At 47.4% G+C, this 13574-nt stretch overlaps 1 protein-coding gene across 3 annotated transcripts; it reads left to right on the forward strand.

Annotated features, from left to right (window-relative positions):
- The first annotated feature begins 39 nt into the window (after positions 1-39).
- Positions 40-3786, forward strand: RPL6 (ribosomal protein L6). Of its 3 annotated transcripts, none has more exons than XM_066199667.1 (7): positions 40-101; positions 666-914; positions 1006-1104; positions 1459-1602; positions 2460-2508; positions 3008-3192; positions 3586-3786. In XM_066199667.1, exons 2-7 carry the CDS (start codon positions 666-668, stop codon positions 3736-3738), a joined length of 879 nt encoding a protein of 292 aa, XP_066055764.1. In that variant the 5' UTR covers positions 40-101; the 3' UTR covers positions 3739-3786. The 3 variants fall into 3 exon arrangements, with proteins under 3 accessions (XP_066055764.1, XP_066055763.1, XP_066055765.1); XM_066199666.1 differs by lacking the exon at positions 40-101 and adding an exon at positions 139-231; XM_066199668.1 differs by lacking the exon at positions 40-101 and adding an exon at positions 525-583.
- Positions 3787-13574: the final 9788 nt, after the last annotated feature.

The following is a 13574-nucleotide window of genomic DNA, read 5'->3' on the forward strand; positions in this document are numbered from 1 at the left end:
ACTACGAGTCCCGTGCCGCCCCGCGCGGCGCGCTGACGTCAGACGCCGCGCTGTCCTTAGCCCGCGCAGCCGGATGTGAGTCCCTTTTGCTCCCCCCGAAGGTGAGGATGGCGGAGCCGCCGTCGGCGCTCGGTCCGTCGCGCTCCATCCACCGCCATCCGCCCGCCGGCGGCCCCGCCGCGGTCACGGCAGCGGCACCGGCAGCCTCGGGGAGCGGCGGGGGAGGCCCGGGTGGGCGCGGGGGTGGGGAGGAGCGGGAGTGTCGCGGGTCCGAGCGGACCAGGCCGCGGGATGCGGAGGCCGCGCCGGAGCCTCCCGGGAGCTGGGCTGGGGCTGGACGGGGAGGCCGCTGGGGCAGGGCCCGGTAGCTCAGCGGTGCCGGGGCACTCCCGAGCCGGGACAGAGGCGGCTGTAGGCTGGGGATTTGTTTGCGTCTCCTCGGGCTTCCCACCGAGGAGCGCTTGGATGTGCTCTGGAGCTGTTGTAACCAGCGTGCAGGAGCATTTTAAGTCATGTAGAGGCGCACAGGGTGCCGGGCTTGGTCAGCAACGGCTGGAGGAGGCGGCTGACAGCTCCTAGAAAGGTGTGAAGGATGGTTTGGATTCTTTTATTTTTATTTTCTCTGCTCTGTAACGAGCTCTAAGCCATGCTGTCTGTGATCGCAGATGGCGGGCGAGAAGGCGCCGGAGAAGAAGCCAGGTGAGAAGAAGCCGGGCAAGAAGAAGGCGGGGGAGAAGAAGCCGGCGGAGCAGAAGCCAAGCCAGAAAGCAGCAGGGGACAAGAAGAAGAGGGTGAAGAAGTACCATGCCAGCCGTAACCCTGTCCTGGCCCGGGGCATCGGGAGGTATTCCCGCTCAGCCATGTATGCCAGGAAAGCCCTCTACAAGCGCAAGTACACGGCCCCAGAGACAAAGGTACGGCGAGAAGCACTGGGGGAATAATCACATTTTGTTGTGGTGCCTTTGATTTTAAGTGTGCTCAGTTTTCCTTGTTCTTTGCACACAGATAGAGAAGAAGAAGAAGGAAATGCCCCGTGCCACCATCACTAAGCCAGTGGGTGGAGACAAGAATGGAGGCAGCCGGGTGGTTAAGATCCGGAAAATGGTATGGAAAAGCGCCGGGATGCTCGAGGCTTGGTCCAGGGAGCTTTAGGCTGGGTGATGTAGGGGTGATGTAGAGGTCTCAGCCTGTACTTTGGGTGCAGACCCAGCCTTCTTGGGAGATTATAGGAATTGAGGTGGGAATTCTCTGTCCTGCGTGTTGCTGTGCTGAGGTGGAAGCACACACAAATACGGAGCTGGACACAAAATATTCCGAAATAGCTGGTGTGTTTCCAAGCACCATCTGCAGTAGAAATCCTTCAGAAAGCTGAACTTCAGGAAAACAGGGAGAACCTTTGTGAGGAGCTGCCGTCCTGTGAGACACAGGTGGCACAAGGTGTTTGTGCTCTGTTCCCAGCCCAGGTACTACCCCACAGAGGACGTTCCCCGGAAGCTGCTGAGCCATGGCAAGAAGCCGTTCTGCGAGCACAAGCGTCGCCTGCGGGCCTCCATCACCCCCGGCACGGTGCTCATCCTGCTCACCGGCCGGCACCGCGGCAAGGTGGGCACAGCTCCTGGCACAGCTCGAGGCTTTGGCAGCATTTCAGACACCCTGACTCTCCCAGCTGATCCTGCTGTGCCACTGGGTTTAAATCTGTGGCTTCTGTCTGGGTGTTTTCCTTTTCCAGACTTCAGGGGAGGCAGAGGTGTGATGTTGGTTGAATTAAGGTTGTTGTGCACAGAGCTGAAAGTGAAACAGGCACAGCCAGTTGCTTGGACAAAATGGAAGGAGTCTTGCTGCAGTGCCTGTTTCTGTTGCTGCTCCTGTAAAGACAAAACTTTCTCCTACAGCAGTTACTGCAAAGGAAAAATCTGAGTTTTATTCTTAATCTTATTATCAGGGATTGTTCTATTGGGCCCACCATCCTCAGGATGGTCACCAACACAACTGACATCCTTTATTTTCCTGAAATCTCTGTCTTGGATGTCCTTGATTCCATAAAGAATGCTGTCAGAAAAGGAAACCTTGACCAGAAGGAGCAACACACAACGGGGGGATGGCTCTGACTGTGTGAAGTTACAGGGTCCTTGTGGTGTTCATCCAATTCCTTCCTGTAACTCGTACAAAGGATTTGGGTGCTGGGATGGCTGTAGGATGGGGGAAGAGTAGAACTGGAATAATTGGCTTTGCTCAGCTTTGAGAGATAAAGCTGATGGAGCATCACACTCGGTTGGAGAGGAGGTACCTGGAAGTGCTGGAGTTTGGATCGCAAGGTGGCAGCTCCTCAGGTGGCACAGCTGACCCACAGCTGGAGCACTGTCAGTGCTTGTACCAGTAACAGAGGCACAATCCCAGTTTGGCTGTGGTATGGGAGTAGTGGGACCTGGGGATTGATGTCCCATCTCATTTCTTTACAGCGTGTTGTGTTCCTGAAGCAGCTTGATACTGGCCTTCTGCTTGTTACAGGTAAAAAAAAATACATATTTAAACACAGTATTTTTGTTTTGGGTTCTTTGGGTTTTTAAAGTTCAAGTTTGTCTCTGGGGTTCAGTAGCACAACAGATCTGCATGCGTTTGGTTTGTCACATCAGTGGGGAATCACGTTTTGGTGGAATCACCACCCCAGGAGGTGTCCAAGGAACAACTGAACGTGGCACTCAGTGCTCTGCTCTAGTTGACAAGGTGGTGATCAGTCAAAAGTTGGACTTGATGATCTTGGAGATCTCTTCCAACCTTATTGATTCTGTCATTTGTGACTTTGCAGGGAGGTGGAGATAATTAAGCTTCAATATCTGACTACTTGGAAGAGCTCAGAAGGAGATTTGTGTATTTCTAGAGGGCTTTGACTGTTGAGATTTTAGCTTTAGGCAACTGGTCATCACGTAGACTACAAAAATTCAGCTTCAAGGCAGTGGTTTTCACCAGAAAAGCTGACCTTGTTCTCTCTTGTCTCCTCTGCCTTCAGGCCCCCTGGCTGTCAACCGTGTCCCTCTGCGCAGGGCCCACCAGAAATTCGTTATTGCCACATCCACAAAGGTGGATCTCACTGGGGTGAAAATTCCCAAGCATCTCACTGATTCCTACTTCAAGAAGAAGAGGCTGCGGAAGCCCAAGCACCAGGAAGGAGAGATCTTTGACACTGAGAAAGAAGTAAGGGACAGGGTGGTTCCTTCTTTCTCGATGCTCCAGGCTAGGCTGGAGAGGGGGAATTGGCAGGAAAAAAAGGGTGGATTTTAAGAACTCATTAATGAAGCAAGGTGGTGCCATTAAAATAATGTAACCCCTTCCCCCCTTTTAAAATTGGGGATTTTTCTCAGAGGGGGAGTTATTATTCCAGTTAAATATCATTTTTGACCCAAGAAAAGCTTTCACTGTGTTGACTCCAAGGGGTGCTTCAGTGCTTCACCACCTTCCCATTATTGAGAACAAATGGGGGGAAGTTCTTAAAAATCCCAAAACTCAGGGTTTACCCTGAATTTTCTCCTCTCTAAAGGACTCTGCAGTTGCTCCCAGGATTTTACAGTTGTTCTTTGTGCTTTGCAGAAATACGAGCTGACGGAGCAGCGCAAGGTTGACCAGAAGGCTGTGGATTCCCAGATCCTGGCACGGATCAGGAAGGTGCCTCAGCTCCGGGGCTACCTGCGCTCCACATTCTCTCTCTCAAATGGAGTTTATCCTCACAAATTGGTGTTCTGAGCCTTCTGGAAGCACCACATTAAACTCCAAGGGAAAAAAAAAAAAAAAGCAAGGATTCGTGGTGTGTTCATTGCCGTCTGTCACAGCAGGTGTTGCACGGCTCTTGCAGTTCTTGTTGCTGTGGGGTGGAACTCTGAGGGGCTGTAGGTCCAGAATTTGAAGCGTGCAAAGTTTGGGGTGTAGGAGTTTTGGCTATTCTAGTTTTGTGGTGGTTGTTGGATTTCTTCAACCATTTAACATAAACAGGAATTCAGTTTTCTTAACTCTGAACGAGCTGGGAAGGGCTCCTGAAGAGATTTTGCTTTGGGAATAGCAGCTAATGCTGGGCTGATACACTGCACGATAAAATCTGGATAAAATAAAATAAGTCTGTGCTGAACCTCAGCAAATAACTTTTTAGAGGTATTTCAGGAGCTATGCTTTGATTTTGAAGTGGAAATGCTGGGAATACTCCGCAGTTTTGCAGCATAAAAGTGTCTGAAAGTGAGTGGAGAAGGTTAGTGCTGTGTTGAACTCAGCAGAAATCCATGCTCTTAACACAAACCAGGGATGTACACTTCACCAAGTCTGGCACTCTGGAGCTCTTCCTTGGCCAGACTTCTGCAGGAATCCAGGTTTATGTAACTGCACCATCTGTCTGCCCAGTAATTCTGAGCTGAGATAGCCAACAGGGTTAGACTTGACGAGAAATAGAGATTTCACTACATTTACCCGGGCTCCACGAAAATGGAATAGGAGAGCAATACAGCTCTCCCTGAGGTGGAAGCCGTGCTCAGTGGGAAAGAGGAATTGGGCTTGGAGTGCTCCAGAGGCAGTGAAAGAACTTGGACACCTGTGAAGTACCTGGTTTGCACCAAGGGCCTGCACTCTGGTGCTGGTGGGTGTTAAAATTTATGTCTGGAAGTGAAAGCACTGGGCATTGTCACCACCTTCCTGTTGGTAATTAACAGGCTGGGAGAGCTCAGAGGTGTCAGCCTGGAGAAGAGAAGGTGCCAGGGAGACCTTAAAGCCCCTTGTAGTGTCTAAAGAGACTTCAGGAGGGCTGGAAAGGCACTTGGGGCACAGCCGGGAGTGACAAGACACAGGGAATGGCTTCCCTCTGCCAGAGGCAGGAATAGATGGGATATTGGGAAGGAAATCCTGTGAGGGTGGGGAGGCCCTGGCACAGGTTTGCCCAGAGAAGCTGTGTCTGCCCCTGGATCGCTGGAAGTGTCCAAGGTCGGGTTGGACGGGGCTTGGAGCAACCTGGGATGGTGGAACAGGATGAGCTGTAAGATCTCTTCCAAGCCAAACCAGCCTGGAATTCTCTGAAATAATCGGTGAGGCTCAGCAGAGGGAGGCAGCGAGCTGACTCTGTCCCGTGCACAATTCCCGGCCTGGCTGGGAGGTGTGTCTTGCTCTGTGCTGTGTTCCGCCCTGTGTTCTTTATTTTCCCTGCCATTGGAGTCTTGTCTGTGATCGGTTATATCTTCTCTTGTGTGTGGTTTGCTGGATAACGGGATTAATCAGGGGTTTTTAAGTTAAAGGGATTTTTTCCTGCAGTTCTGGGAATGGCCTGTTGACATAAATCAGCTCGAAAAAGATACAGAAAGGTTGTACACATCTCCCTGCTACTCTTCAGGTAGGTCTAAGAAAAACCTTAACCAAATATTCTTAGAAAATTCACTTAAATTAAAAACTATGTGTGGAAACACTGAAATGGGGAAAGCCCCATCCAGGAAGGAGAACCAGGAGAGTTTGTATGAGCATGGGGTATTGTAGTCTGCAACCCCAAATTCAGTCACACTTGTGCTCCTGAGGGAGAACTGCAGGATGTATTAATGCTCCAGTCACTCCCTTGCCTCTGGAAGTGGGGAAGTTGTAGTAACAAAATAGCCCCAAAACCAGTGGGGTGTGGAGATCCAACAGTGTTCCCTGGAATTCCTGGTTGCTCTGACACATTCCTGCTTTGTGGATCAGGAGACACCTTACTGGGTGGGAGGGGAGGCTTTGTCTGCCAGTGTGCTGTCAGGAAGCGATTTGGAAATGGGAGTTGGTTATCAGCAGATGCTGGTCTGGAGCAGTGGCCTCACGTGCTGCCATTGTCCTGTTCCTGTCACCTGTGTGATGAGGTGGTGACAGTAACACACCCTGCAAGGTGGGCAGGGAAGGAGGAAGGGAGGGAGGAATCTCTCTGCTCCCTGAGAGCTGAGCTGAGTCACTGGCCCAGCTGGATGCCAGTGTCACACCAAGGGATGTGGGAGCAGGGGAAATTGGAACACCAAATCCTGCCTTCCCGACGCCCAGCAGCTCCTCAGGCTTTGCTGCAGGAAATGGAGGTGGCGAAACCCTTGTATTCCATAAGGAGAGGCAGCCAGTGATCAGCTGGGATGCGTCTGTCTCCAACCTCCCAAATATTTTCCCTGAGTTCTGTGAAATCTGCCTCCTTTCTGAAAAGCTGCAGGGTGAGGGATGGAAAACAGGAAAAACGAGGCCTGTGCAGGTGACCAGCCCAGAGGGAATTTTTAATCCAGATAATGCTGGCCCCTACCTGAGCACAACTTGCAGCACATAAAGAGCCTTTGTGTGTGTTCTGGCTGTCCCCAGCATTTCCCATTCCCAGCATGTGAACAGTTCTGCAGCTGGGCTCGCTGAGTCACTGCTTTTTCCTGGGCAGCCCCCACAGAAGAAGCCAGAGACATCCAAAGCCTCCATCACCCAATGAAAAGTGCTGGAGATGTGCAGCTCCAAAAATAGTGACAGCCTCAACCACAGCAGCACTTCATTAGCATCAAATGTGCTCTTTGCTTCAGCTGCCTAATAAAGTGATATGTAATTATAATAAAGCATCCTTTGGAGAGGAAAGAGAGGGATGTTGGCTTTCCCAGGGAACTGATAATAAGATGTGATGCCTTGTTATCTCCAGGCACCTATTTTTACCTGTCAGCTGTGCAGTGACCTGGTGGCTGCAGTTCTAGCCCAGTGAGGCTCTGTCCAGCTGCCACAGCCAGCACTGGGCTCAGGGAGGCAGCCACTGCCTTTGCCTTTGGAATGAGAATCCTTCTGGGATCAGATCCTCAGGAGAAACTGAGGCTGATCTGCAAGACAAAGTCCTTTCCAGTGCCAGGTTTGTTACCTGAGCATTTCAGCTGTGACACTCTCAGGTTTAACCTGAATTAAGAGAGGATGCTCTGGCTGGAGTGTGAAGGTGCTTTTATGGGACTCCCACACTTTTTGGGCCAAGTGTGAGGAAAATTTGCCAGATTCCCAGATGTCCAGGAACTGGCTGCTCAGTTCACCTGTGCTGTAGGACATGCCTTGTCATGAAGGAGAGGCTGAACCTTTTTCTCCCAGCACATTTCCACCTGATCCCTGCCCTCCCTCTCCTCAGAGTTCAGAACTGCTGCAAAGAAATTCACTGTGGATGTCCCCACGAGCTCAATAAAGAATAATCAAATAAATGCCAATCCCCATGGATACATCTTAAAGAGCTCCTGCTCCTGTCCTGGTTTGGGAAGAGGAACTGAAGTTCCCAGCCACTATTTACCTGTTAATTGGATTTCTCCAGTTCTCCTGCATTGCAGTCTGCACTGAGCACTTGACAACTCATTGCTTAAGCAATAAGAGCAATTAAATCCTTGTTTTTATTAGGATCTTCTTCATAATAGTCCTTGTTATGTTTTGTTCTGGAAGCCACTGGTTGAGCAAAGCCAGGCAGTGCCTGAGTCACTGCACAGGGTGGGTCTGGGATGGCTGCATGTGGAATTTGACACGGGTGCCACGCAGCAACCAGGACATTTTTCCTTATTTAGTTATTTTTTAATTATTTGTTTGTTGTTTGGGGTGTTTAGATCAGAGCAGTCTTAACCCTCTCCCAGATATTGTCAAAACCCCCCATTTTTTTCAGCTGGCTGGCGTTTTTGCTCACTTCATCTATTCCCCCCCTCATTATTTCAGTGTTTATCTCAGGGGAAATGACTCTGCATGATGGATTGCACACCCAGCCAGCAGCTTCTCTGACCTAAGCATGGTTCACACTCCATCAGACATAAACACTTATTAGTTGTAATAGGGATGAGGAGAGAGGAAGCACAGTAGTCAAAATAGGACTTGAGATGAAGGAAATTCAATGGTTTTTCCCCAGCAATATTGATTTTCTGTGTGATCCTGAGCAAGTCACTTATTTTCAGAGAGGTCTGTGCTCACATGCTGCAGAAAGCAGAAATACTTTCTCACGTCTGGTCTCAAGAAGTGTTTTCAACTTCAGAAAATGGAAAATTTATGTCCATTTACTGAAGTACATAAAAGAATAAGTAGTCTCTGCTTGACTGACACTGAGAGGGAACCCGATCCATTAATCTGATCTTGTTCTATGAGATCATATCAACATTTCAGACTAAAAAACACAGAAGTTGTGCTGTGAAGACTGGCACAGGTGGCACAAAGAATAAATGTTCTCCTAGTCCTATTTATCGGTTTTAATGTCATTTTTTTGCAGAATTTAGGCTGGTTTATTTGTACAGGGCAGCAGAGCTCAAGGATTCAGAGGCTCTGGAGCCACTGGGTGTTTCTGCAGTTGCCCAATTAGCAGTTCCTGGTGCTTTACGTGCAGATTGGTTTGAATGATGACCATAACCAGCTTCTCATCTTTTACATCTGCTGAGCACTTTGGCCTTGTGACACCCAGCACAGGTCAAAAACTGCCATGAGAACACCAAGAAACCACACAGAGGTGAAATGATTTCTCCAATGCATTGGAAAAAGCCAGTGAGACACACACAACCACCCCAAGGAGCACAAGGAAAGGCTCTAAAATCCCATGGAGAAAATAAAGACTAAACCAGGAGCAATTTCATCTATTTTGTCAGTCCTATTGGATGTAGAGATTTTCCACTGGCCTGACAGATGCCTTAGGATGTAATTGTTTTTAAAATTAAGGCTTTCAGCTATCACCATGTGCTGTACATGGGATCCTATTGTTCAAAATGGTCATTTGGACAAGAGGAAATAAAACCCAAAATAAAATGTACAAAAGCAGTCCTTGGTTCACAAGGGAGGAAGGGCATTTTTCAGAATAAGGCCCTAGAAAGAGTGATGCACCCTTACAATGATGGCACCATTCAAATTTCTGGTGAGAGTGTCCTGCTGAGCTGAAAGGAAAATCTCTTTTGCGGAATTTCATAGAAATTGGTGGGGAACCAGAATTCTTCCTTCAAGGAAACACAACAAAACCCCCTGAACACATGTCCCTGTGGAATCAGGAACTGAAAACACAGATACTCCTGCTCAAAGGAGAGGCACATGGCAGAGCTCCTGTGCACTGCACATCGTCCACATGGCTTCCCTGGGGCCTGACAAAGTGCAAAAAGGCCACTGCAAACCTGGAGCTTTGTGTTTGTGGAAGAGAAAAAAGCCAAACACATGCCCAGAGCAGGGGCACACAGGGAGAAAAAGGAAAAGTGCCTTTTGAGGCTGCTGATGCGAGAGAAACTTCGAGAGGGTTGGGTTGTTGGTTTTTTTGGTGTTTTTTTTTTTTGTTCAAATCCTGGCTTTGGTCAAAGCACTGAGCATAAAAATGTGTGGTTTATTTAATCCAACACTCCAGGAAAGACTTGCCTGCTTTGTAATTAAACAGAACTTCATCAAGGCAATGTCTCACATCATTCTGTAACTGCCTTCTAACACAGACAGCGCATTAATCCCCAAGCTGCCTGACAGCTTGAATAAAAAATAGAATTAAAATAATACAAATAAGAGCACAAATTGTGTGGTTTGGGCTCCCTTGAAATAACTGCTGATTTCACAAGTGCCTGAGAAGGGTGTCCCAGTGTGAGCCAGGCAGTGCAGCTGCTCCTGGGGATTTATCATTCTCATTAGAATTTCTATCACTCTTCCCATCCTGTCACCCTGAGCTTCAACGTTTCATGTCATTCAATTGCCACCACCCCAAGCCTGGGCAGACTGGGTAATCAAGCCTAAAAAATGGCTTTTTGATGTGTTTGTCAGGCCCAATCAAGAGCCACATGATAAGAGAATGGAGCCCAGCACACAAAATGTGGTCCCTGTGCTGCAGGAGGGCTGGGCTGATGTCACCTGTCTGGGAAATGATAATCTCCTGAAGGGGGTGATGCTGGTGGCCTTGGGTGACTGACAGCACTGCTCAGGCTCTCCTGTTGATTAATTGATTGTGGGGTTGTTTTAGTTGAAGTTTTGTTCTTCCTGGCTCTCTGTAGGCTGCCTGTGATGTTCTTTTTAAAGAAACACTGTGCTGTTGTTAAGCATGAAGGGAAGGTTTATAAAACAATTCCTATTCCCTGTCAGGACCAGGATTTTATAAGCACAGGACATTTCACTGCAGCACCATAAACTCTCCTCTACCACATCACAAATGGAGAAACTCTCCTGCCTGTAGCAGCATGAAAAGGTTTTCAACCACCCTGGCTTCACGCAGGGGCCAGTCCAGCCTAAATGTGGAATGATGAATTATTTGGCCTTTCCTGGTTTGTGCCATCTGGCTGGAAGAGGGAAAAATAGGTGAGTCAGAGAGAGCATGAAAGGACTGCACCTCTCACATAAATCAGCAGCATCCCAAACCACAGCACACGTCTCCAGGCTCTTCTGTTTGTTTCCCTCATATTTATATTCTGTCAACTCGTTCACTCGCTGGGACTTTATTGTACAATAGTTATTACTCTTCTTTTAAAAGCAGATTCTTGGCTCAGAAAAGAGGGAAGAGACACTGGAAAGAACAAGAGAAATGCTGCAAGAAAGAAAGGAAAGGGAGGAAGGCTCCATGGGAAGAACTCCATTGGAGATGGGGGCACTTAGAGCTGCCAGACAGCACCACACAGAGAGCAAAATTGTTCCTCCCAGAGGAAAACCATCCCACTTATTCCACTTTGCACAGCTTGGCTTCAGTTCTCAATTAGTGGCTTTCAGTTTTAGCTTTGTTTTGAACGCCTGTCACCACTGAAGAGAAAATCAGCACAGACTAACATTTGCTCAGGCCAGGGATTCACTGCCCTGCCTTCCTTTGTCAGGAAGAAGGGTTGGTACTGCTGCAATGCCAGTGCAGACCTGCTGATTAGGAATTCACACTCTCGGATCCGATTTATGAATTGCAAGTAAAAGACAATGATGAAACTTCAAACACCAGCTCATTTCAAATCCCATTTTCCCTCTTTTCTTTGGTGTCCCGGTGGTTCTCCAGAGACACCTTCCACTATCCCAGGTTGTTCCAAGTCCTCTCCAACCTGGCCCTGGACAAGGAAATTGTCTCAATTTACTCTTTTCCCTTGGAATGTTACATTGCAAATGTCAACATTTCAGCTTTTTATTCTGATTAGGATTGAACATTTTTAGTAAACATTCTGTGAAGCTCTGCCCAGATCTCAGCTTTGACCAATGTGTGCGTGGAGCTGTCTGGGTGGGGAGAGAGATATCCTTTTCCAGGGATATCAGGGATATCCTTTTCCAGGGATAGCAGTTCTGGAATTTGGCCATTACAGCTCTTGGGCAGGGTGAAGGAACAGGAATTTCCCGTGTTTGAACCAAGCCCTGTTTGAGGGAATCCCTCAAACACAGGGATTGCAGGATTAGTATTTCAACCAACTCACCTGGGAAATCAGAAAAAATTCCTGAAATACAAATGTAGACACTCAAACTATTTCTTGATAGGCTAAGAGAAAACCAGATTATAACACTTTCCAAGGCTTTTAAATAAAAGTTTAAGTAAAAGATGGGGTAAATCTGGAGCCAGAGATGCCATCTTGTCACGTTTATATGTTTACAGAATTGAGCAGAATATTGTACCAGATTCTATTTTTCATTTATTTATCCCTCGTGTTACTGCACCAGTTCTCAGAGAGGTTGAATTTTAAAACAGCACAGAATAGCTGTATTTAAACCTACCTATTTTTGGATGGTAATAATGAGTCTTCTGAGACATTCGAGATTCAAAAATTCAGGACAGCCACTCAGGGATCTGCTCAGCTCCCAACCACTCTTCCTCACTGATGGGCAGCATTTAGGGACTTCCAGAAAAGGCTGCTGGAGTAAGAAAATGAGACCTGAGGTTAGGGAGAGCACTGTTAAACGCCAGCACTTCAAGGGAGCAGGAGATTCCAAAGCAAAGATCAGGCTTCCAACTTTCCAAGTTTGAAAGGACGGGGATTATTTAGTGCAGGGATGGAGGGGAAGAACTCTGGTCACAGCCCTCATGGGTGAAGACGACAGGAGAGGGAGGAAAGAAACTGTTCTCTGTGGCTTCAACAGCTGGAAAAGTAAATGGAAAAGGTTAAATTGCAACAGCACAGGTTCAGTTATGAATTAGGAAACTCCTGAAAGGTAAAGACAATTCAAGAGTGGAAGAGACTGATCAGAGAAGCTGTGGCTGCCCCTGGATCCCTGAAAGTGCCCAAGGCCAGGCTGGACAGGGCTTGGAGCCACCTGGGATGGTGGAAGGTGTCCCTGGCCATGGCAGGGGGTGGAATGGGATGGCCTTTAAGGTCCCTTCTAACCCGAACCATTCCAGGATTCCCAGATTCTGTGGTTCCATAATTTACATTTGCTCCCTGTCCAATTTAAGTAAGGCCATGTTTGCAAGGTAGTGATTCATACTCTTGTTTCCTCTAACCCTTATTCATTCTAATAAAAATATCTAATTGTTCTCCCTCCCTCAAGCCCACCTTGCAATCTTCAGCAATTATTGCTCTTCTAAATGAGAAAAATGTGAATATTTCCCTTTGCAATTAAAAAACATTTCTGAGGTTTGGAATAATTTTATTTCACTGTCTAGTTTCTTCCTTCTCCTCTGTCAAACACTAATTTTTTTTCCACTTCAGTCTTTTCTAAATTTTACTTGGAGAAACTGTATTTTTTAATCCCAGATAATGTGCCAAGAAATGCCAGTATTCCTTGGGTAGTGGCCTTATTAATGATGGCATTTGGGCTCCCTAAATAACAAGTACCAGGCAGAGGAGCCAGGATTCAGGGTCTGCAAATCTGGTTACTGCAGACCACATAAAAATAGCAACTTGTTTTTCTTTTTCACACATTTCTTAGTGCCACAGTGGTCACTGAAACTAAAAGTGTCATTTGTAAATGAGCAGAAAGATGCACAGCAAAGCCTTGGGATGAAAAGAGCTCTCCCCACACGCAATAGCTGTTAATGTAGAATCAAACTGAAGGGTGAGACAACGTTGCTTTAAATCCCATTACATAATAGGCAAATTCCAAGCAGGAATAGGGAATTTCCATTTGCAGCTTGCAGGAGTGAATTTTTGCCCACAGACCACGAGCATCTTCTGCTAAATCTCATTATCTGTGTTGTCCAGAGAAGCACAAGGACACAGGAGACTGCACAGGAAGGAGATGACCCCAAAATCCTGCCACCAGAGGCAGAGGTAACCACAGCAGCTCAAAGAATGTTCAACACCTGCTCTAAAATAATGGGAAAAATGCAAAATAAAGGAAGCAAAAGAGTGGTTTTCTGTAGGAGCCTATTTACACATGGAGGGTTTTATTCCTCCAGCTTAATGATCTGTGTCACAAAGTTATTCTGGTCTATTTTTTAAGTCTTCCCATAAAGTAGTCCAAGACTTCTTTGTAGTTGCTGCTGTACCCCTCTGACTGCACATTGAAGTCGCAGTGGCTGACATTTGCTGGTGACAGGCAGAACACAAATATTGTATTTTTATCATTCCATTACACAACACCTTCTGCAGCAGATGCCAGGCAAACTGCATGGAGTTTGCTGCATCCAGGACAGCCCCAGTATTGAAAATTCCATGCAGGAAGCTACACCAGCATTCCATGCTATGTAAGTTTATAGATTGTACAACACACCCTTAATTCCT

This window comes from Chamaea fasciata, unplaced genomic scaffold (assembly GCF_029207755.1).
Source record: "Chamaea fasciata isolate MVZ Bird 193981 ecotype frontalis unplaced genomic scaffold, bChaFas1.0.hap1 SCAF_18, whole genome shotgun sequence".
NCBI lineage: Eukaryota > Metazoa > Chordata > Aves > Passeriformes > Sylviidae > Chamaea > Chamaea fasciata.

What these genes read in the sequence shown, in the direction of transcription:
- RPL6 (XM_066199667.1), top strand. Translation starts at nt 666, where the DNA reads ATGGCGGGCGAGAAGGCGCCGGAGAAGAAGCCAGGTGAGAAGAAGCCG. An exon ending in TGGTTAAGATCCGGAAAATG is followed by an intron (nt 1,105 to 1,458) that starts GTATGGAAAAGC and finishes CTCTGTTCCCAG; the next exon opens with CCCAGGTACTACCCCACAGA. An exon ending in CCGGCCGGCACCGCGGCAAG is followed by an intron (nt 1,603 to 2,459) that starts GTGGGCACAGCT and finishes ATTTCTTTACAG; the next exon opens with CGTGTTGTGTTCCTGAAGCA.